Consider the following 20,390-nt stretch of genomic DNA (forward strand, 5'->3'; position numbering starts at 1 on the left):
AGAGTCAACACCCGAGCATCTGCCCTGCATTCAGTTAGGTCTGAGCCCAGCCAACTCCCCAGAATCAAGACAAGCGTGACGAGAGAAGGCCATTTTGCATCCTCCAGTAACAACATCATGACTGGAGAACTTCAGCTCCCCAAAGCTTTCACTGCACCAAACAATTCGGAACAAGCCACAACCCTTGCTGAGCAGACCGGGTCTCTGCCAGCACAGGAGATCTCGCCTGCTGCCACAGAGCTAAAACTGAGATGCAGCAGGGCTCTGCCGCAGCCATGCAAGAGCCCCACGCTGCGCAGAGGCCACAGCAGCTCCCTCTGCAAGGTCAGCTTGCAGAGGGAGCGCAAGCTCCGACCTCGACCCACCGGGCACCCGGCACACATTTCTTGTACACTTACTGTATCGCTCTCCTCATCGGAGACAGAGTGGAGTTGAGCGCTATAGTGGAGCGGGGAGTAAACCCAACTCCTCTCGTCTGTCGGCTGCCAGAGTGGCCAGAGACGGCGGGGAGAATGCAAGGAGAGCAGCAGCAGAGCAGGGAGCAAAGGAGAGAAGAGGAAAAAATAAAAGGAGAAAATAAAAAGAGTAGGAAACAATACAGTAAGAACAGCTGTCCACCTGGAGGGAGAGAACTGAGCTCAGTGCCAGCTCTCAGCAGAGGAGCCTTCCTCATCCTCAGTATATACCTGCTCCCTACCAGGTGGGACATGGGACAGCCTGCCAGCAGCTGACATTGGACCCTGCTCCAGCTGCAGTGGGGATGGCACAACCTCTCCTCTTGAAGGAACAGATTTTTAGCGCTTTTGAGATGCCAGGGAAACCTCAGCTCCCTGCCATAGCATAACCCTGGCTCCAGAGAAACTGAGACACATGAGAAGTGACTTACCTAAGGGCAATGACAGAGCTCTTGGTTCCTGCTACCCACTCCCAGCTCTCAACCTCCTGTTTCCTGAGCCCTGTGCATGCTACAAGCTGGCACCTCTGGTGTCCAGGAGGGCTTTTACAGTGAAACCTGACCTGGTTTGCTGTGCTTTCCCCCTTCCCTGCAGGCCAAGCAAGGCAGCAGATGGCTCGGTTAGACCATGGTGTATGGGGGCCACAGAAAGGAAACAGTTATCACTGAGAGTCTTGGAGACAGTAGGGTGATGGGAACAAGTACGACAAAGGACGCAAAACACAACTGGATCTTGGAAAGAATGAAGGGGAAGGGGACGTGCGTCGAGGGTGCTGGTTATCACAGCACTGGGCATTGGTGTGGCAAAGCACACTTCTGCTGCCAACACAGCACAGAGAAGCCCAGGCAGATTCAAGGGCGGGTGTCTGCTGCCAGTGTTCCCAGAGGGGACCCACTTCCACTGCAAACAGGCTCTTTTGGCTCCAGAGGTGCTCCCAGAGAGAGGAAACTGCCCCCTTTGACTCAGTCTGGGGTTTGCAAAGGAAGAGAAGTGGAACTGGGTAATTGGAAGAAGCCTGGGAGGGGTTCCCAGCCTGGGAATCAAAGTGTAACAGTCTACAATGTACAAAAAACTACAATAAGCCAGAGGAGCTTTGAAGCACTGGGCTCTGCATGCTTGAACCCCATCAATAATCGCAGCTACATTAGCAGAGACTGCTAGGAGGAAGGAGGGAAGAGAAACCCTTGCCTGGAGCTTCCTACAGGGCTCTACTAGAGGTGCAGGAAAGCTCAACACTGCATAAGGTCTGTCCCACATCCTGTTTTTCATCCATCCCGACTGAACCGCATGCTCCAGCCAGCCTCTTTCAGGGCCTTTTAGGAGCTCAGATGCATGCAGGGAGCTGCAAACCCAGGGGGAGATAAAGGAGCATCAGGTGCTTGGTATTAACCCTCCGGGTGCTGAGGCAGCCAAACCCAGCCGAGGGGGCAGGAGGAGCTGCCGAGAGGGGTTGCCCGTTTGCCCACATAGGTGCAGCACTCTCCTCGTGCCATCAGCCAAGGCCAGGAGCACGACGTTACTGCCCCTGCTTCTCCCTGCACCCTGCCTGATGTCCTCTCCACAGCTCCCCTGCCTGGTACTAAAAAGGCAGGTGTTGGGAGGACCACGCTATACAAATACTTGTGCCGAGGCTCTGATAGCACTGCCATTACCCTCTGAGGACATCAGCTCTCCCAAAGCCTGCAAGGGAAATACTAAAACCCAGAGCAGTCTGAGCTCTGGATTCAGCCCCTAAATGCTCAACTGCCTCCCTGCATCTTTCAGAAAGGAAAGAAAAAACCTCACTGCTCACAGAGAAACCTGCAGTGAGGAGAGAGCACATCAGTGATGTTGAGAAGGGCTGGAGAGCAGAAACCATCCCTAACCCAGCAGCAACTCCTAACTCATTTGGCTTTATGAGCTGCCTGCCATCCCAGCCACCAGAAAGACGACCAGACACAAGCCTAAAAGGTTATATTTGCAACTGGATTTTTAGCAGCTTCAAAACACCTTAAATGTCTCTTTGGAATGCCGCCTGGCTTCCTGGGCCAAGGGAGCCAAGCCTAACATTAGCCTACAAAGGCTCAGGTGGCTCTCCGGCCAGATATGGTGCTTGCAAGTTTGTCCAAGGGCTGGGTGATACTGCAGGTCATCCCATGGCAGGAGCTGTGTCTCCAGCCTGCAGAAAAGCAGGACAGAGCATGTGTTTCTGCAGGATCCTACAGGGAGATCCATTTGTGTGATTTCAATACGTTTCCCTGGTTTCTGCTGGGCTGGTTCCTAATGGCCACAGAATACAGAGCCACAGCATCCAAGGGAAATGGGAGTGCTGGCCCCAGTGTTTCAAAGCTGCAGCTCTGCTCCCCTACATGCTAGCATGTTCACTTACAATCCCAGAGGAAAGCGAGGTGGTTCGGAGTCTGCGCTGGCGGGGAGAGTAAATCCAGTACCTCCCATCTGTGAACTGGATGGCCCCAGGGCAAGTGAAGTGAGAAAGGAAACAGGAAAAAAGGATGATGTGAAAGAGAGGATGAAAGAGAAAGCAAAAAACAAGGGGTTGGGCAACTCCAGGCCTGAACGGATCAGCAGGCAGGAAAGCCGTGCGTGGGAAGAAGAGCGGCGCCCATGCCCTGCCACAATCTGTGCACTTTTATTCCCCTGGGGGTGAACAGGAGGATAAAGTGCTCTCCTTTCAGGAGCAGACTTCCAAAGATCAGGTCACAGACCCCTGGGACTTGACAAATCATCCTCTGTACACAGCATCCCTTCACCAACCATCGCCCCTGGAGCACTCCTGCAAGAGAGCAGCTGTGGTCCAAGCCCCACTGCACTCTGGTGCAGCCTCACTTGGGCTCCAGCTCAAGTGGTTTTCCAAGGAGAGCACCTGTGGGAGACCAAATCAGCTTTTCCCTTCATCCCAGCAGTGACAAACACCCCACAGCACACGACACACATTTAATGCAAAACTCAAGGACTTAGATGAAGTATGAAATGCTGATGAGCAGTCAGTCACACTCTCTGTGAGCACACACTGCACACAGATGGTTTCCTCCGGAGAGAGACATGCCCCTCAAGTTGGGGGGAGTCCATATGCCCAGGGACAGGGAGGAAGAGGAGCTGACCCTTGCTAGAAGACACTTGCTAGTGGAGCAGGCAGTATCTGCAGGCAGCTTGCACACAGCTGCCATCCACAGGCAAAGAAAGAGCAGCCAGTGTTAGAGGGAGCTGTTTGCATTTTGAACAGCATGCATAAAAACCCAAACAGACAAGCTTTTAAAATGGAGCTGATTCCTTCCACAGCTCCCACGAGCCTCGGAATGACTCGGCAATGAGTGAGCAGCTCTGCAGCAGAGTCACGCAAGCACAGGGAAAGGCAAACGTTGCCATTTTTAGGTTAGCCTGAAGGAGTTCATCACAAGGGCTCAGCTCATCTCCGTCACCATATAACCGAGAGCAACGAGTCAGAGGAGGGAGGAGCTGGGCACCTCTTTTAATGAGAAAGTTCCGGTACTCAGGCATGGGGGAGAGCTCTCAGGGGTCAGACCCTCAGCTCTGCTCTGGGAATCCAGGGGGCAGGTACATGTTGCCAAAAACTCTCCTCTGGTCTGCAGAAGCTGCTCAGACATTGCAAGAGCTGACTGAGGAACACAGCGCCAGGCTCCACGGCACTCTGCTGCCAACCAGCAACCACCTCACTTACTCCCTGTCTCAGCACTAGATTTCCACTGCATCACCTAATGCATCTGCCTGCAGGGAAAGGAAAAGCCAGAGTTCACCAGAGCCCGAGGTCAGCCCCACCGCAACCACCTCCCTTCTGGCTCTAGGCCACTGCAGCACATTTGTGTTCAGGAAAGCAGCCAGGCTCTCTGGCTGAGGAAGGCAGAACCTCTCAGTTGCAACTACATTCACCTTGGCTTGTCCTGGGAGTGAACATGCTGGCCTAGATAAGCCCTTCAGCGCTTGTGCTTGGAAGTAGAGCAGCACACCTACGGCTACATCCACAGCAGCAGTGCCACCCACTTGAGCCCCACTGGATGCTGTTTCGAGTTCTCCAAGGGTTAATCCAGTTCCCTGCACTCAAAAATGCTTGAGGTGCTCAACATGAAGACGTCATTGGGCAGACACTGCTCTACACCCGACTGCCTGAAATTGAGACTGTTACAGCGTCAGCTAACCTTTCCGATCACACCCCTAATGAGCCAGGCAGAGAAGGTATCTTACAAAGTATATGTCTGTGACTGGCACATCATCTTCATCCGAGGCCTGGCTGGCTGGTTCGGAGGCCTGGCTGGCTGTCTCCACCTCTATTGTAGCTGTGGATGTTACAATGGCACAGGCTGAAGAAGCTGCCTCTCTGGAGGGGGGAAGAAATGACAGAGTCTAGTCACTGTGATCAGAAAAGGAGCAAGCAAGACTGTATGATTTATTACAGAAGAGCTGAAGAAGCTCCACTGTCACATCCAGAAAGACCAGGTCAGGTCAGAAGTAACAGCGCTCAGCTTCACTGAACTGTCTGGGAGAGCACCTATCTCTCCAGGAAAGCTGCTGCCCTACAAAGTCTGCCTCCAGCACAAGCTGCCACAGACCAAACACCACCGGGTAGGCTCTGCAAAGCTGCCCAATGCTCTGAAACACTCACTCTTTGTCATCTTCTTCGGGAGCTACGATCTCAACATCACACTTGGGCTCCAGCTCGACACTGATCTGCTGAAGCTCCTCCTCAACCCGCACCTCCTCGTGTGACCTGGAAACCAAAGAGAGACAGGCCCAAAGGCTCAGTTGGACACTAGTTACGCACAGTCCCCAATCCTAGGTCAGCCTGACTCAGCCCTGAGTCGGCCCAGCCTCTCACAACGCAACCTCCCACAGGATCGAGCTGTGTTGGTCTGCCCTGGCATGCGGCTGCCTGCTGCCAGCCACTCATGGCACTGAGCTCCCAGCACAGACCAAGCTGTTGATTTTGGCTCAGAGGGAACCATCAGACCTCCCAGGACTGAGGATTTAGATAACCAAAACTCCCAGGCAAAAGACTCATTCCTGTCAGATTGCAGTGCTCAAGACTAACGAAGTGGGAAAAGAGGACAAGAGGAAAGGGATTAATTAGCCACTGCTGCAGAAAAGATGGGCAATGTCAAATGGAGTACGGGAGGAAAGAGGAGAATTGGCCCCCATGGAAAACCTGTGTCCAGAGTTAGCCCAGTGTTATATATCAACCGCACAAAGGCCAAAGCCTCTGACCTCTTCCAAGACTCCCAGTGCACCAAAGCTGCTCAAGCACGCGCCAGGGTTAACATCAGATTTATCTGCACACTCAGGAGCTGTTTGTGACAGTCTTCAATTTAACACCTCATGCTATTAAAGTAATTGCTTGTGCTAGTGGGGCTGGCTCCATAGTCCTCATGGGAAGGAGGAGGAGGTGCTTGCCAAGCCAAGGGCACAGCCTTGGGGAAGGGACTAGCTCTGGGCTCACCGGCAGAACCATCCTGCTCTGTGCTGTCCCTGGCTGGGAACTGGAGCCAGCAGGCGGCAGTCCTGTCCAGCTCGGTGCTGGAGAACTCGCTCCTCTCCTCTCTCTCTTCCTCGCAGGGGTGGATCTCAGAAACCCACGAGGAATTCCCCAGCAGATTAGAATAATCAGAGGTGTGACTCGTTCTTGAGCAAATTGGATAAGGTCTTTTTCATTTCAGCTCAGGAATGTAAATTCACACTTTTATAACTTTGTTCTTGCACTGGCTTTCACCAGGGGATCACAGAGTGCTCTACAAATACACAGGTCTATGCTCCCCTAGAAAGGGCACGCTGAGACACCAGCACCAGAAATGGAGAAACTAGGCAAAAAATAGCAAAGGCCACACTTGTGTGGGGTGGTTGTAGCCGTAGCAAATCTGTGACAGACAGATCTACTTCTGACCAAGATGCTAAGCTCCCCATATGGTCCAGGGACAGTCACTTCTGATTCACCTCACCTATTTCTGGATGAGCAGTCACATCCTACAGCAATTCCCTCCATTACACACCAAGGGACTCCAGAGTAACTTGGGTGAAGTCACTGCATTTTGCCAAATGGGTTCCACCACTGATGCCTGAGTTTAAGTCCCCAATTTCAGCAACTTCAGACAATGGATTCTGCAGGAGATGAGGTGCTTTACAGGTCCCTGACACTTCAACAGGTGCTGCAAATCAACAGCAAGTAGGTCCTCACCCTCCAGCGACAGGAATTTACCAAGATTCAGTGACATGCAGCATCCAGAGGTATTTCATTAAGAAACACCACAGAAAGGGATTTTTTCACAGTGTATGTGGTCTGAAGCTCAGCAAATCACTAAAAGCTAGGAACAAGGGGAGATATCTCTAAGACAGTGCAAACCCTCATCTTCTGAAGTCCTTGCCTTCCTCTGAAGCACCAAACGCTGACTGCAGGGAAAGAGGACATCAACCTGTCCAGCAGCTCCCTCTGGCTATGGCATATCCCAAGACAGAGTCTCTGATGCGCATTTCAAAGTCTGCACCTACTACTCTTACAAGATGTCCTGGAAAGCTAGGGCAGAGTCAGCAGCAAATGCAGGGTCCTCATGCAGATCCTGCTGACACAGGCAATGGGGTCATTTCTACTGGTGCAAAAATATGCAAGATAATTATATGATATGAGTCTCTAAATCCAGACATCCCTATGCAGTAGGGGATTTTTGTCCTACCTCGCCCTTGGCTCTGAGCCACCTATCACCACAGGAGGGAAAAAAAAACACCCTCAAAGTACCTGAGTTTCTGAAAACACTGGAAGCTACTTCTCTGGGGACTAAGGGTGCTCAATGCCTCACAAAGTCAAAGCCCTTTCCCATATTCACAGCCACCACACCCAGGCGGCAGGCAGACGCACAGAGGAGGAATGTTCCTGCTATTAAGGCTTGCTTACCCAGAGGGAGATGTAAACGACCTTCCTTGATTCTGGTGCTGGTTGGGTGGGTGACTTTGGACAACTCGGTTGTCCCCTTTCCCATCAAGTAACAGGGGTAGTATTTAAGATTCCTTGCAAAGCAAGGCAAGATCTGCTTGTAAGGAAAATTCTGTGTAAGAAATGGGTATCATTTGATTGCAAGAAGCTGCTCATCACCCTGCAGCAGAGGACCATGCCAAAATCTTTGGGCTGGCAAGACTCACATTCAGCCCTCCAAGAGACCTTTGCACAGGGACAAACGTGAGGTCTCTGTGCAGCAGCGCAAGAAGAGATGAGACACTTTTCTCACCTGCCATCCTGCCCTGAGGAGTGTGTGCGCCTCCTGCAGAAAGAAATCAGAATAGTAGAATTTGAGGAGCCATTTAACACAGAAATCCTGCCCCCAAATCTAACTCCCCACCGCATGAGGGTAATGTTCTACTTAACAGCTGACACTTCTCCCAGCAATAATTAATCCCATCAAAGCCGTGTCTGCTTGCTCCCAGGAGAGATTTAATTAAAATTGGTCATTAGCATTCCAGAGCATAGGGCAGCCTGCTGAGATCTGCAGCACAAAGAGGAATGGCAGCCGCTTGACTCCGGTGGGAGCAGGGGACAAGTGCCGTCCTCACCTGTACCTGGGCTGCTCAGAGGTCTCCGAAGGGGATCGCTCGGGAACAGAGAGAGATGTTGAAGATAGTGTCGTGGCTATGGAGGCTGTGGTAGCTTCTTCAAAGGAAGGTGGTGTGCAAGGTAGCAGGTCTGGCCTGCCTGCTGGCCCAGAGAGGAGGACAGGAGAGATACAGGAAGAACAAGATGAGTAGGTCAAACACCAACACCTTACCTACACCAGCCCTGTGTGAGGCTGTTCCACCATCAGCTTGCACACCCTTACTGGGACTGGTCACTTAAAACCACAAACAGGCAAGAAGTTTAGCTGGGTTCGTGAATGCAACAGCTTCTCCCAAGGCATCCTCTAGAGTGAGCCAGTAAGCACCATTTCCAGCATGACTGACAGACACTACAGGAAATACAATGCCAATGAAGACATCTCACTGGTAACCAAAGCTGGATTAAAGGCTTGGATCATCAGAGATAAATATCCAAGTGAATTAAGAGATGAATCAAGTGCTCACTGCTTTGCATGGGTAGAAATCTAACACCTATGCACTTGAGGAGCCTATTCTTCACCACTCATCTGTAAATCCCAGATGGAAGTGATGAAAAGGTGGCACAGAACCAGGCCATTCATCTTTTTTTAAATGGCAAGATCTTGCCCCTTATAACTGCCCAAACACTGTCATTAGAGAGTCCTGTGGTTCCCAGTCCCCCCTCCTTTTTTTTTTTTTTTTTAAAGGGTGGAAAATTCAACTTTCTGATTGCTTTTGGGCTATGGCTGCTGGTGCCAGTTGGCAGCGGCTGCCTTGCAGCAGTGACGCAAGCGACCATTTTTACTGCAGAACCGCACAGCGCTGTAAAGAAGGGATTTGGTTGTCTTTGATGGAGAGGTGTTGCTTCCCCAATCACCTAACTGCTGGTGCTGTGACAAAGCAATATACTCTTACCTTCTCCCCTGTCCTGGTTAAGTTTAGCACCTGCAAAGCACAGCAAGACATGCAATGAAGAGCTATCCATCAAGGAAGACATGTGGTCAGTGCACAGTGGGGAACTTGACGAGAACAGGGGAGGATCCTAAGAAACTGCTAGGAAAGAGAGGGTAATCACACAGCCATCAGCCACCAAAAGAGACCACTACCTTCATCGTCAAGTGTGGGGTAACTCCTGGCCGCACGAAGATCATACTGTGTTTCGTCCTTTTCAGAGGGAAGCTGGCTAGCTGAAAATGCAGCTGTTGGACCAGCCATCTTGACAGCTAGCAAGGCACTACGCCCTTTCTTTGAGGGAGATGACTTCAGAGCTGGATGAGAAAAGTGAAAGAGAAGATGAAATTACCAGCACCGACTACTGTCACACCAAAGGCACTTTCCCTTTCATAAGGAGAGGGAATTTCCCCCTGCCCTCTGACACACACACATGCTCTCCAAGTGCTGTCTCCAAAGGGCTGAGCCTGAGTCAGGCTGCAGGGAGTGCTCCTGGGTGGGAGTCTGAGCAGATCAAAGTAAGCCATGACAACCTGAGGGCTTTGCAGTTCCCCAGGTTTGCTCTATATTACAGTGGAAAAGCTGCCTCAGACTCTGGCCCAGAAACTCTCCACGTGGACTGAAGCAGCAAGATTAAGATAAGGCTTGCCTCACATCACAAGGGCAACAGCCCTTGGACTAGGTACTTACAGGAATTCTTTCGAAACACCGTGTTGGTCATGAATTTGAAGAATCTCTCTGCATAAAAGCTGGGTCTGTGTACTGACACCGTGTCCTACAAAGGCAAGAAGCAATTGTTTAATTTTAAAATGATGCCTCAAGGCAGAATTTCTGTAACAACCAATGCAGTCTTTTTTATTTCAACATTTAGCACTGATAGAGCCTTAAAATGGAAAGGCTTAACTGAAATGATCTGATTAATGCTATAAATAAGCCTGAAGCATTGCCTTTGATTTGATTGCATTTGATTATATTCTTGCTGTAATTTTATAATGGATTTTGGCGATTTTATTCCTTTGTAGACTTCCTGGATTTTTCAAATATTGGCCTGATTACATACATGAAACTTCTTCTGGCTTTGCTGGCTGACATTCAAAACACACCTGGATACCTTTGCATACGACACGGACACCAAAATTCAGCCAAGGGTCTCCATGCATTTCAAATGTTTTGCACTTTTTGTTTAAAATTGTAAAACTGAAGCTGTCTCTGCTTCTGATGTTTGACTGTGCTACCACGACTTGGCATCTACACATTTCCTTTGCCTTATTATTTAAGGAAAGCTAGGATATGCAATGCTGAAAAATAGTTTCCACATCCAAGGTTGCTCTTTCATAAACATGCACCTGGCTGCTGCAGGAGACAAGACAGCAGGGAAACACTGAAAGGCATTTATTAACAGATAGCTTACTGAAGTGGAAACATAGTCAATCACCAAAGAGAGCAAACACAGGGCTCCTTGACACATGCAGGAATGCACACGCCTTGCGTGCACAGCTCCTGGTATCACGGGGAGAAGGAAAATGACAGATGGGAGCAGAGGAGGAAAGCTGGTAGCACGACAGCTAAACATGCGAGGAGGTGGAGTGAGCAAGAAAACCTGATTGGGAATAAGTGGCACTACACCACTCTGGAGGCATAAGAGGCAAGAACTATTCCTTTCATCAGCTTCAACTGTGCCAGTTCAGGCACTATAAATAGCAAGGTAATCGGCACCAACTAGCATAAACGAAGCCAAGGCAGGTAATCCTGCTGAGGCCTGGACAATTCCTGCCTCTGTACAGGCACTCACCCCGTCATGGACAAGGGCCTTCCAGGTATGTTCTAGCTTCTTGATGAACCTAATTCCAGGGGAGAAGTGGAGAGAAAAAGAAAGAGACAGATTCAGGCACGTACTCTATATCTAAGCCACCTTTCATACCCCACACAGGAGATATCACTGAGCTGCTAACAATTCCTTCTTCATCCGGAGTGTAGCTTTCCTCCAGCCAAGAAAGGTCAGCTGAGCACACCGGCATCTCTGCAGTCAGGTCAGGACTGCCTGGAAACCCTACAGGGAAGGAGGAGCTGGGCTGGAAGAGGGGCAGAAAATCACCTTCCATCCCTGGAGATATGCTACCCATCCTAGGCACAGAGACAGGAAACTTCTTTGAGCAATTCATTATATCTTAGAAAAATGGCTCTGTGTCACCAGCTGTTCTAAGGACAGGATAAAAATCCACAGCTCCCGACACGCATCGACAGACTGCTTTAGGCAGCCTGCCTACTCATTATCAAACTCTTCAGGACAGGAAAATCTTTCTGCTTTCATTTAGTATTAAAATAGATGTTAACACACTTAAAGGACAGACAACTGCAAAGTTACCTACCTGTACGATTGAAGGATATCTATTATTCCTACATGTAGCAGGAGACGCTCTCCTTTGCCATTCACTGCTGGTATTCCTCCCATCCTGCAGGTAAAACAAAACCTCAGCAAGTGCAGCCCCAAAAAGAGAGGCTGTAATACCCCCAAGACCTGCAGAAAGGTGGATGGCAGCACTGAGAAGAGGGCTCTGATGTGGTGGTCAGACACAATGCAAAACCTGCAAAGTCACTACATGCACAACCATGGGAAGTCACGTACTGACCCAGGCCATCTCACACAAGGTGTCCCCAGGGTTACTGCCTGCCTGGATCGCCAAACACCAACTATCCAGACAGGACCCGTGTCAAATGGCAACAGCTCTGCCTGGGCCAGAAAGCACCACATGGTTTTTTCTCAGCTACAGGACATTTTATTCTGGGGATCAGATTATTTATCAGGTCAGCGTGAACTGTCTGCCTATTAGGGCAGCAAATCTTTAAGAACAAGGGTATTTCCAGTCCCATCCACACTAGTATCAGTCCTGCCAAAGGTGCAGCAACCACTAGCACCAGCACACAACAAAAGCATGCAGGTATCAGGCAGGCCACTGCAATTAACGATGCTACTTGAAAGACTGGAAACACCAATGTACTATCCACTGTGACTGATCCTCCATCAAAACTGGAGCAGCTGGTTTCAAACAGCAACAAACAGCAAACTCCACCATTTGGTAGCAAGCTTGGTCCACAGAGCCAGAGAGACAGTCACAAGAGCCACCTGCAGCCCAAGAGCCACAGATCAGGCACAGCACAGGTTTTGGGCAACCCCCCCAACCCACAACTCCACCAGTTAATGCAGCACTTGGCTACATTGCTGTTTGCTAAGCACACTGGGATGGCCTCAGGGTACAGTCAAGGATTCCAAAGATGGAGTGATGGAGAACAAAACTCCAAGCTCCTAGGGACAGGCTGATCCTGCCTTCCACCACAGTATTTGGATGCTGAGCTGGAACTGAGCTAGTTTCTCCTCCCCAGAGCATGGGTGGATATTGAGAGGCTGTTACAGGAGCTGACAACCTACAGACTGGCCTAAGAAGAGAGATCACTGTGAGGCTGGAGTCTTACAGAAGTATTTCCCACCACAGCTTCCCCCTTTCACACCACACTGCTTTACCGGCAGCAGTACTGTAAGCCCCAGGAGAGATGCTCACTCTAACAGTTCGTATGGGCCTCATGAGGAATCTACTACTCCAGCCTCCACCTCCACCCCTCTCAGCAGCGCAAGCGAACCAGGTTTTCACCTACGTGTCATCTGTGTCTATGGACTCCCCCCGGGCAGCCCCACCCTGGATGGACTCCATGGCCGTGGAGTAAAGTGCCTTCTGCCCCACAGGACGCTTCTCATCCGACGTGCTGTGGGCTCCCTCAGACTGCCGCTCCCGTTCTTGCTGGTCTATGTTATGAACCCCAAGCAGCAGGCTGTAGTCCATGATTTTAAAACTTTCCAACACCTACAGGTTAGTACGGAGTTTAAGAACAAAGACAAAATATCAGGCCAGCAGCTCAAATACAGTACAGATCCCAAAGCATGGGATAGCCCGTCCACATTCCCACTAACAACTCCTTTGCCAGAGCTTGAATGTTTCTGAACCAATAGTCATCTCTGGACTTGATTGCATAGAGTTTGGCCATCCCATAATCAACCCAAAGGGCTGAAGGCTTGCAAATAACACTGTTGTACCATGTATCTGCTGCACACTGTATAGGAAAAATTTATTTAGTCCCAACAGCCCAGCTACAAGTGGAGCAGGCTGCCACAGTTTGATGCACCAGGCAAAGGAACGCAGCCTTAGTCCTCAGAGGCTGTCATGAGATCCAACTCCACTGCTTTGCTTTCAGGGAAAAGGGCAGTAGAAGGGATTTATCCTGCTTTGGGGTTAGCAGATTAGCAAGGTTCTCAGTCATTTGCTCTTCCTCATGCTTGAGAGCCACAGAAATTCATTAACCTGCTCCCCAAGCTGCCCTGCTCCTTACCAGACAGTCTCGTTGCAACGTTTTCACCAATGCACTGAAGGTGTCTGCATCCAACATCAGGCCCTCAGGCATGTCTTGTATGAAGTCTAGATCCTTGTACGTAGGGCTGGACTTTTCTTTTTCCTTCTTGGATGCCCGCCGTTTATAGGTCGAGCCTTTCAGGTCAAATTTCAGGTGCATTTTCACCACGCGAGGCAGAATGTTGTTCATCACGACGACGCGGATGTTTTTGCCCCCTGATTGCACACAGTACAGTCCATAAAACTTCGGCAGCAGCGTCCGTGGATTCTGGTTCAGATTCTGCAGCAGGGTTGGAAAAAAAGCATGGAGAAAGGTCATTTTGGCAGAAGACTCCTGCTCTGTTCAACGCAAAGCATGTTAACAGATCTTGGAGCAGTCAGACTAGGGGCTCTTCACCTAGAGATTTTCTGAACTTTACATGAGAGCTTACTGTACACATTTGACAAACTCTTGCATTTCAGTGGTTTTAGGACCTGAAAATACCACTATGCCTTGAATACAGGGAATGAGATGTTCAGCATTCTCTGGGCAAATAACCAAGTCCGGAAATTCCCCGCTTTCCCCATCAACAGCAGCTAAAAAAGGGAAACCAAACTGGAAGAGAAATAAACACAATAAGTGGGAACTTCAAGTTTAAAAATAACAGCTATCTTCATCTCTTCAGAAGTGTCAGAAATCAAGAGCCGTTCTCTAGCCCAGAATAAACCAGGGACAGGGTATTTAAACAAAACAACATAAATTTTCTTCTCCTTCTGCAGAGTTGCTTTATAAAACACAGTTGGCCAGAGGGCACGGATATCCTGCTCTGCTATCATGTCCTTTTTTTAGGCAGTGGTATTATTAGGAATGACATGACAGGCATGATTTGCTTGTTCAGCTTTGGGAAAGTTTGGGAAGGAAACAGAACATCTCTGCACGCTACGGAAGAAAGGACAGACCTGACAGATTCTCTGACAGACGGTAGAAGCACGACTGTATTAAAATTTCATGCCCCTCCTCATCTCACCTAACTGGGCACACGAGTGAGCCCTCTTTATGAGTGCACTGTTCAACGTGGTGCAATCTAAAAGCAATAGAGGCAGACAAGACTGAATGCAAACAGCACTTGCCCAGCTTTAAAGTAACTCAGGATGAAACCACCCTGCTTCCTTTCCACTGACTTCTTTTACACCAGACGGGTTTCCCAAGAACAGCAGAGAGATCATGTATTAGCACCATAGTAACCCACAAACATTGGAATGCTACAACAAGTAACACATAACTCTGCACCAGACAGGTAAGTTCAGTTTAATTTGTTACACTGATTGCTAGACAGGACAACTGCAGAATTCAGGACAACAGTGCAACTCCATTCCCATTCAAAACCCTCCACCTGATTTACTATGTACATTAGGCAATAGGCAACGCTTTCCAAGAAAGCCCATCCTGTCCAGGAACTTGACTGTCACTTGCAAAAGCAAGTGACTGGCTGTCAGTTATAAACAAACACCCAACACCCTGTCTCACTTTGACAAATTTTCCCCAGTAAATATTAAGCAAGGCAAGTATTTCCATAAAAACAGCTTATGATCACATAAATCCACTGCAACGTGCATGCAGATGGGGCAGCATTAACATCGCTTGCCGTCACCCTCTCCTCACCATCTCCATGGCAAACAAATCCCTGGGTGGTTCTAACTGAACTTCAGTGCCCTCATCTGTAGGGCTGGACCCTGCACCAGTTATGCAGGGAGACAGCTCCTGGGTTACATGCCAAAACATCGGGTTTGGTTCTGATTTACTACTTGTCACCACATGCAAGTCCTCTGGGTCTCAATATATTGCCTTGCTAGCCCCGAGATTTAGGCAACAACTATCTGCAGCGGACTGGATGTGCAAAGCTGGCTAAAGACTTTGGGAGTCTTTAGCTTGGTACTGCAGCCAACGGGAGCCAGGACAACCAGCAACTGCCTTCAGAGTAACTCTGTTAAAGAGCAGACGTGGGAGATATCCAGGGACAGCAGTGGTTTCCCCACAAAACCAAGGTGGTTGTGTTATTGCAATCAACAGCCATCCTCAAAGCCAGGCTGAGGCAGATGCATGGTGCCAAGCAAAGAAGAATGAACTAGTGCTGGGAAAAGGACACCCAGAAACACACACCTGGGAAGCCATTTTCAGGCCAGAACATGTCTACAAGCTATGGCACAATTATCTGCCTCAAGTTTACCCACGGAGTTTGCAAATAAACGGCAGGATTTGTGCTTCTGGGACTGGCTTTGTGGCACACTGCTAACGTTGTCCCTGGCACAGGGTGGGCAGGCCACAAGAAACCCAGGTGGAAGACATGCCCTGTGCGATGCTTTGGACAGAAAAGCTGCCACGACAAAGCCAAGTCAGGTCCAAGGTGCTGGGTGATACACACCATGTAGTAGCCAGGAAGGAGCTTCTGTAGGAATTCAGCTTCCTTGTGCATCACAGTTTTTATGATGAATTCATCGTCGCTAGTGACATAGAAGAGGGAGCCGCTGGCACCAGGGTTCGACAGCTCTATCAGAGGCTCATTACATAATGAATACTAGGAAGAAAAAAAAAAAAAAAAAAAAAAAAAAGAGATGTGTTTAGCCCTCACTCATTGCACATTGAGTTCTACGCCCTTGAAGGCTTTCCTCAGCACGCTGTCTCCCTGTGAGATTAAGTGGTAGCAAAGCTTAAGTGAGAACTATTTTCATTATAGGTTAGGTCTAAGCAGCAAAGCTGATGGAGAATTGACAATTAGAGACCGAGATTACAGTTCAGAGCATCCCAACTGCTCAGAATCAAGCTAATCATCTGCTTTCAGTAATATCCAGGCTTCATAATGACATCTTATCTTTTCCCATTGTGCACATATCACATTTAGGCTTCTTTCAGCACATTACTGCAAGCGCAGACGGAAAGACAGGATTTTAAGAGACAAGACAGTCAGCTCAGGGTACCATGTATCACCATGCTGGAGGGAACACAATGCACTGGCTGTTCTCAGCAGCCTCCTCTGGCCTTGTGCTCTCCTGTTACAGAGGATTTTTACAGCTACATCTCGCCCCCTCAATCCTGCTAGAAACACATGAAAAGTATCAGACCAGGTGTCCAAACAAGAAGGGGGATCAGTGCTGTGTAAGCACAGCGAGGGGTACTGCATCAGGAAGTGAACTGGGAGGACATTTCTAGACATCAGTATGCAAACAGCAGGTCCTCAAATGAGGACATGCCTAGCAGCAGGAAAAAGAAAAAAAAAGAACAAAGCGCAAGCACGCACATGCACTTTGCAACTAGGTACCAACTCCAAGGTAACTGCGTAGGTCGAGTGGGTTCAGGGCAGTATCACGTCAGAGCTGCCACAGCAAGAGGTAAGATGGGGAGAGGGAGGTAGGGTATGCAGGGGACATAATCAGAGCAATAAATTAAATGCTCATCATTACATACTGAAAACAGCTTTCAGCCCTGCACAGATTAATGATCCAAGACTTTATCAAGTTAATTATCTCATGCATAATTAAAAGCGTTTGCTGCTGTGGCAGGCAAGAGAGAATCAGGGGAAACAGAAGCAACAAATCAGAGCCGTGACCTTTGCAATTGAAGCAGGCTCTTTGCCTCACCCAAGTTTTGAACCACTCATCAAATCAGCCAGCATTATCTTGGATGGCACAGATGGGGACCACTGTTACTGTCAAACCATGCAATGGCTCAGATTTGTTTCTACTGGTAGGTGTTCAGCTACGATTACCCCCGTCTACAGCTGAAGTCAGAAAAAAAGGGCTATTAAAAAAGGGGGAAGGCATGCACTTATTTGGATGTGGTGTTCCCTTCTCCGGTTCAACAAATGTCCTTTTCTAAAGAGCAGGATGTCACATACATGCAAGAGACCAAATTCAACCCCAGTGTACTCCAAGCCCTGACAGCTTATACTACTAGGTATTTTAAAAACAGCCTTTCCAGCTCTGAGGAGCTTTCTGAGCACAAGAACAAGCTGTATTTTATTCTGTCTTTGTAAGATGATTAAAATAACTACACTCACATAGCTCTTGAGTGAGTACACAAGGAAAAACTCCCATCTTTGTCCTCAGAGCCCCAGGGGACATTACAGGGTTGCACCCAGCAGAACACAACTCCTTTTGCTTGTAAACACAGTAAGTTATTGTCACCACAAGCAACAGAGAGGGAACCCCATTGCATAGCTTACACAGCACACACTGTAGGCAGATTAATTCCTTTCCCTTCAGTGTAAGCTAGCAGCTACCTCTTAGCAAACAAAGACTTGGGCTGAGTGGTGCTGGTCTTGCTAGGACCATCCCTGGATCTCCTCCAAAACCGAACAGAGTCCCGAAATCGACAGCCTCTTCCCATTTCTTGCTGGGATCAGAAAAATTCCTCAACTCTTTTCTGTCCCTTTTAGGCAAGAATTGCTGACAGCCTTGATTTAGGGGCAAATTTCTTGTGTTACTCTAGACCATCTCAAATAAAGGGGGAAAGACAGAGAAATCCAAAAATATATCCATACCAAATAATCATCTGGACGAATCCCAAAGAGTTCTCGGAAGTACCGAAAAGCCACTGGTGCATAGGTCTTGAACCTGAAGTCAGCATAATGGTGAGCTGGGGTGAGATTACTTCCTTCGCTGCACAGAACAGACATTACGTGAGCAGGCCCTCTGTATTACCATTCACCAGATATGCACAGTCACATCAAGGCTACTGTATATTTAAGATAAATTGAGCCTTGCAAAAAGACATCTTAGGAACAACAACAACAACAAAATGTCTTTCTTCTGTGGCAGGACAACAGGAAAATAGGCTTTAAATTATCTGCCAAAACCCGTTTCAAAAGAATGCAAGGAACAACCACTTGCCAAGCAGAATATATTTACACAGATAATATAAGCTTTTATGAGCTTTGTTTATTCACAGAGTTAAAGAGCTCCCAGAATGAGTTTCTTCCATCTCAAACATGGTAAAATTTTGTGGAAGAAATTCTAGACAGGTAGAAAGAAAAGCACATAGGAAGCTAACAAACTGAAGCATATAGTACTGCATCTCACATTGTATTTTCTTGCAAGCCAGCGTACTGCAGAATCTAACACTCTCCACTGTTATGTTTGTATGTAATGGATGCACATTTAAAACATTCAGAGCATCCAACTAAAGACAGATGTAAGCTCTCTTGAAAAATCAGTGAGAGGAAAAGAAAAGAAATAACTCATCCATTCATTTTGTTTCCCCTGTCTTCTTTACCTTGGGAAAAAAATGCTCTCCACGACATAGAAGTCCTGCATCAGGACATCTCTCTCTGGCTTGGAGCTCAGATTGCCAACGGTATAACCAATCCCTAGCTGGATGGCCCCCTTCAGAGTGGATGAGGTGGTCTGGCAGAAAAAGAGCAGTCAGTGAGCATTTCACAGCAGATTATCACAATAACATCCCCTATATTACAATACAGTCATGTCTATGACTTCTGTGGGGTCATCTCGGACACTACAAACTGCTAACAAGTTCAACCAGCTGCTGAAGAGATGGATTATGGCTTCCAGGTTTGCCATTTGCAAGATTATGCAGTACAAGGGTGCTGCATAAAATCTAAATCAGATTGGTAGCTATTGGGCCCCAACTTCTCAGCCTGCTACCTACACACAGCTCCCACTCTCCACTCCACAAAACCAAACCTTTTTGTAGGTGGTTTCACCAGAAGCATCAACGCCTCGATGACCTATCTTCTTTCCTTGGCCAGGCTGTCCCGGTAGTGATGGTCCCTGCAATGAAAGAGCATGGCTAAAGCCCAGAACAGAAGCTGACCTGGCAGACAAGAACAAGCAGAGCAGTGCCAGCACAAACACACTTAACAGTTGTAAAGGACAGAGGGATTGCTCTCTACCACTGGAGAAAAATCTGCAGAGTGTAAACAGGTGTAATTGGTGCTGGCAAGCTTTAAACAAGGCTGTTTGAATTATACATCCATCCCTCAAGCCAAGAAGAGTTAGAATACCCAACCACTCCATCTGACACCCTCAGTACTAACTGGGCAGAGCTCTGAGTAAAGATGCTGAGCTCAGGAAAGATCTGCTTGCTTCCCGGCTGCCAAGATTCCCCCATTGCTTGACTGCGGTTTCTCATTGATTTAAAATAGCGGTGTATTAAACCAAACAGCAAGAGAAGTTTATTCTTAAAAATCCCATGCCCTCAGGTGTCATACCAATACCTCATGCTTCACTGGAGAAATCAGAAACAGGTAACAGGGAAAACACAGCCCCACTCCTGCATTCACATGGAGATAATCCATTTAAGGAAGATCTCATTTGTTTACAATTCAAAGGACAAGCCCACACAGGGTAAACTGCAATAGCAGCTCTTCCTGAAGTTTTACAAAGAGTTTACAGAAACACTATAGGACTGCCAGCACTTCAGAGTGAGAACAAACCTACTCCTGTCCCATTCTCCTCCTCTTCTACCTCTGAGTCTGCCTGGGCCTTTTTTTTACCAATCCAGGAGGGAGCAGATTGCGGCTGCACCCTTTAACAAGCCGATGTTTTGGAAGTTCAATACAGCTCCTTTCGCAACCCCAGGCGTAGGGCCTCTATACTCTGCCACAGGGCAACATTTCACCTACTCCCCAGCTCTCCTGCCACCCCAACAGATTGCAGAGCCCAGCAGACAGCTAAAACTGCTGGTGAGCCACCAGCGACATTTAGGGGTTTGTTACATGAAAGAACAGCCAGGCTTTGGATGTTCCTTTAAGCAGCATGCAGAGAGATCCAAGGTCATTTCCCAAGTGACAATATTATATCTCTCCCTCTCAAGTGCCACACAGACACATCTCTCAGAACTGATGTCTACAGCAGACAATGTATAATTTTGTTCAGACTACAGAAGTTCTTTGTGTCTTTTAATCAAGAGCTTGCAGCTATTTCTGGTCAAACTGCTTGTACTTCTGGTATTAAGGGGCAGTCTGATTTCACTTTCAAAAATCTTATTTCCTACTCTGTTTTAAACATTTAGTACAGCCAGGCTTGC

At 48.4% G+C, this 20,390-nt stretch overlaps 1 protein-coding gene across 11 annotated transcripts in view; it reads right to left on the minus strand.

Moving 5' to 3' along the window:
- The window catches only part of PIP5K1C (phosphatidylinositol-4-phosphate 5-kinase type 1 gamma), a 51,042-nt gene that overhangs the window by 4,449 nt on the left and 26,203 nt on the right, over nucleotides 1-20,390 (minus strand). The window contains exons 3-19 of one of the 11 annotated variants that reach the window (XM_052802585.1): nucleotides 19,046-19,132; nucleotides 18,618-18,748; nucleotides 17,887-18,004; nucleotides 15,772-15,924; nucleotides 13,350-13,649; nucleotides 12,621-12,826; nucleotides 11,339-11,422; nucleotides 10,762-10,810; nucleotides 9,660-9,744; nucleotides 9,125-9,286; nucleotides 8,934-8,963; nucleotides 8,001-8,139; nucleotides 7,679-7,711; nucleotides 5,074-5,178; nucleotides 4,656-4,788; nucleotides 2,824-2,898; nucleotides 399-482 (exon numbers count right to left, since the gene is read on the minus strand). In XM_052802585.1, the coding sequence (XP_052658545.1) occupies nucleotides 399-482; nucleotides 2,824-2,898; nucleotides 4,656-4,788; nucleotides 5,074-5,178; nucleotides 7,679-7,711; nucleotides 8,001-8,139; nucleotides 8,934-8,963; nucleotides 9,125-9,286; nucleotides 9,660-9,744; nucleotides 10,762-10,810; nucleotides 11,339-11,422; nucleotides 12,621-12,826; nucleotides 13,350-13,649; nucleotides 15,772-15,924; nucleotides 17,887-18,004; nucleotides 18,618-18,748; nucleotides 19,046-19,132 (1,974 nt within the window). Of the gene's footprint in view, nucleotides 1-398; nucleotides 483-2,823; nucleotides 2,899-4,134; nucleotides 4,182-4,655; nucleotides 4,789-5,073; nucleotides 5,179-7,678; nucleotides 7,712-8,000; nucleotides 8,143-8,933; nucleotides 8,964-9,124; nucleotides 9,287-9,659; nucleotides 9,745-10,761; nucleotides 10,811-11,338; nucleotides 11,423-12,620; nucleotides 12,827-13,349; nucleotides 13,650-15,771; nucleotides 15,925-17,886; nucleotides 18,005-18,617; nucleotides 18,749-19,045; nucleotides 19,133-20,390 lie in introns of all 11 variants that reach the window. The other 10 variants (XM_052802586.1, XM_052802584.1, XM_052802589.1 and 7 more) reach the window with 10 other exon arrangements.

Source organism: Harpia harpyja, chromosome 11 (genome assembly GCF_026419915.1).
Source record: "Harpia harpyja isolate bHarHar1 chromosome 11, bHarHar1 primary haplotype, whole genome shotgun sequence".
NCBI classification, from domain to species: Eukaryota; Metazoa; Chordata; class Aves; order Accipitriformes; family Accipitridae; genus Harpia; species Harpia harpyja.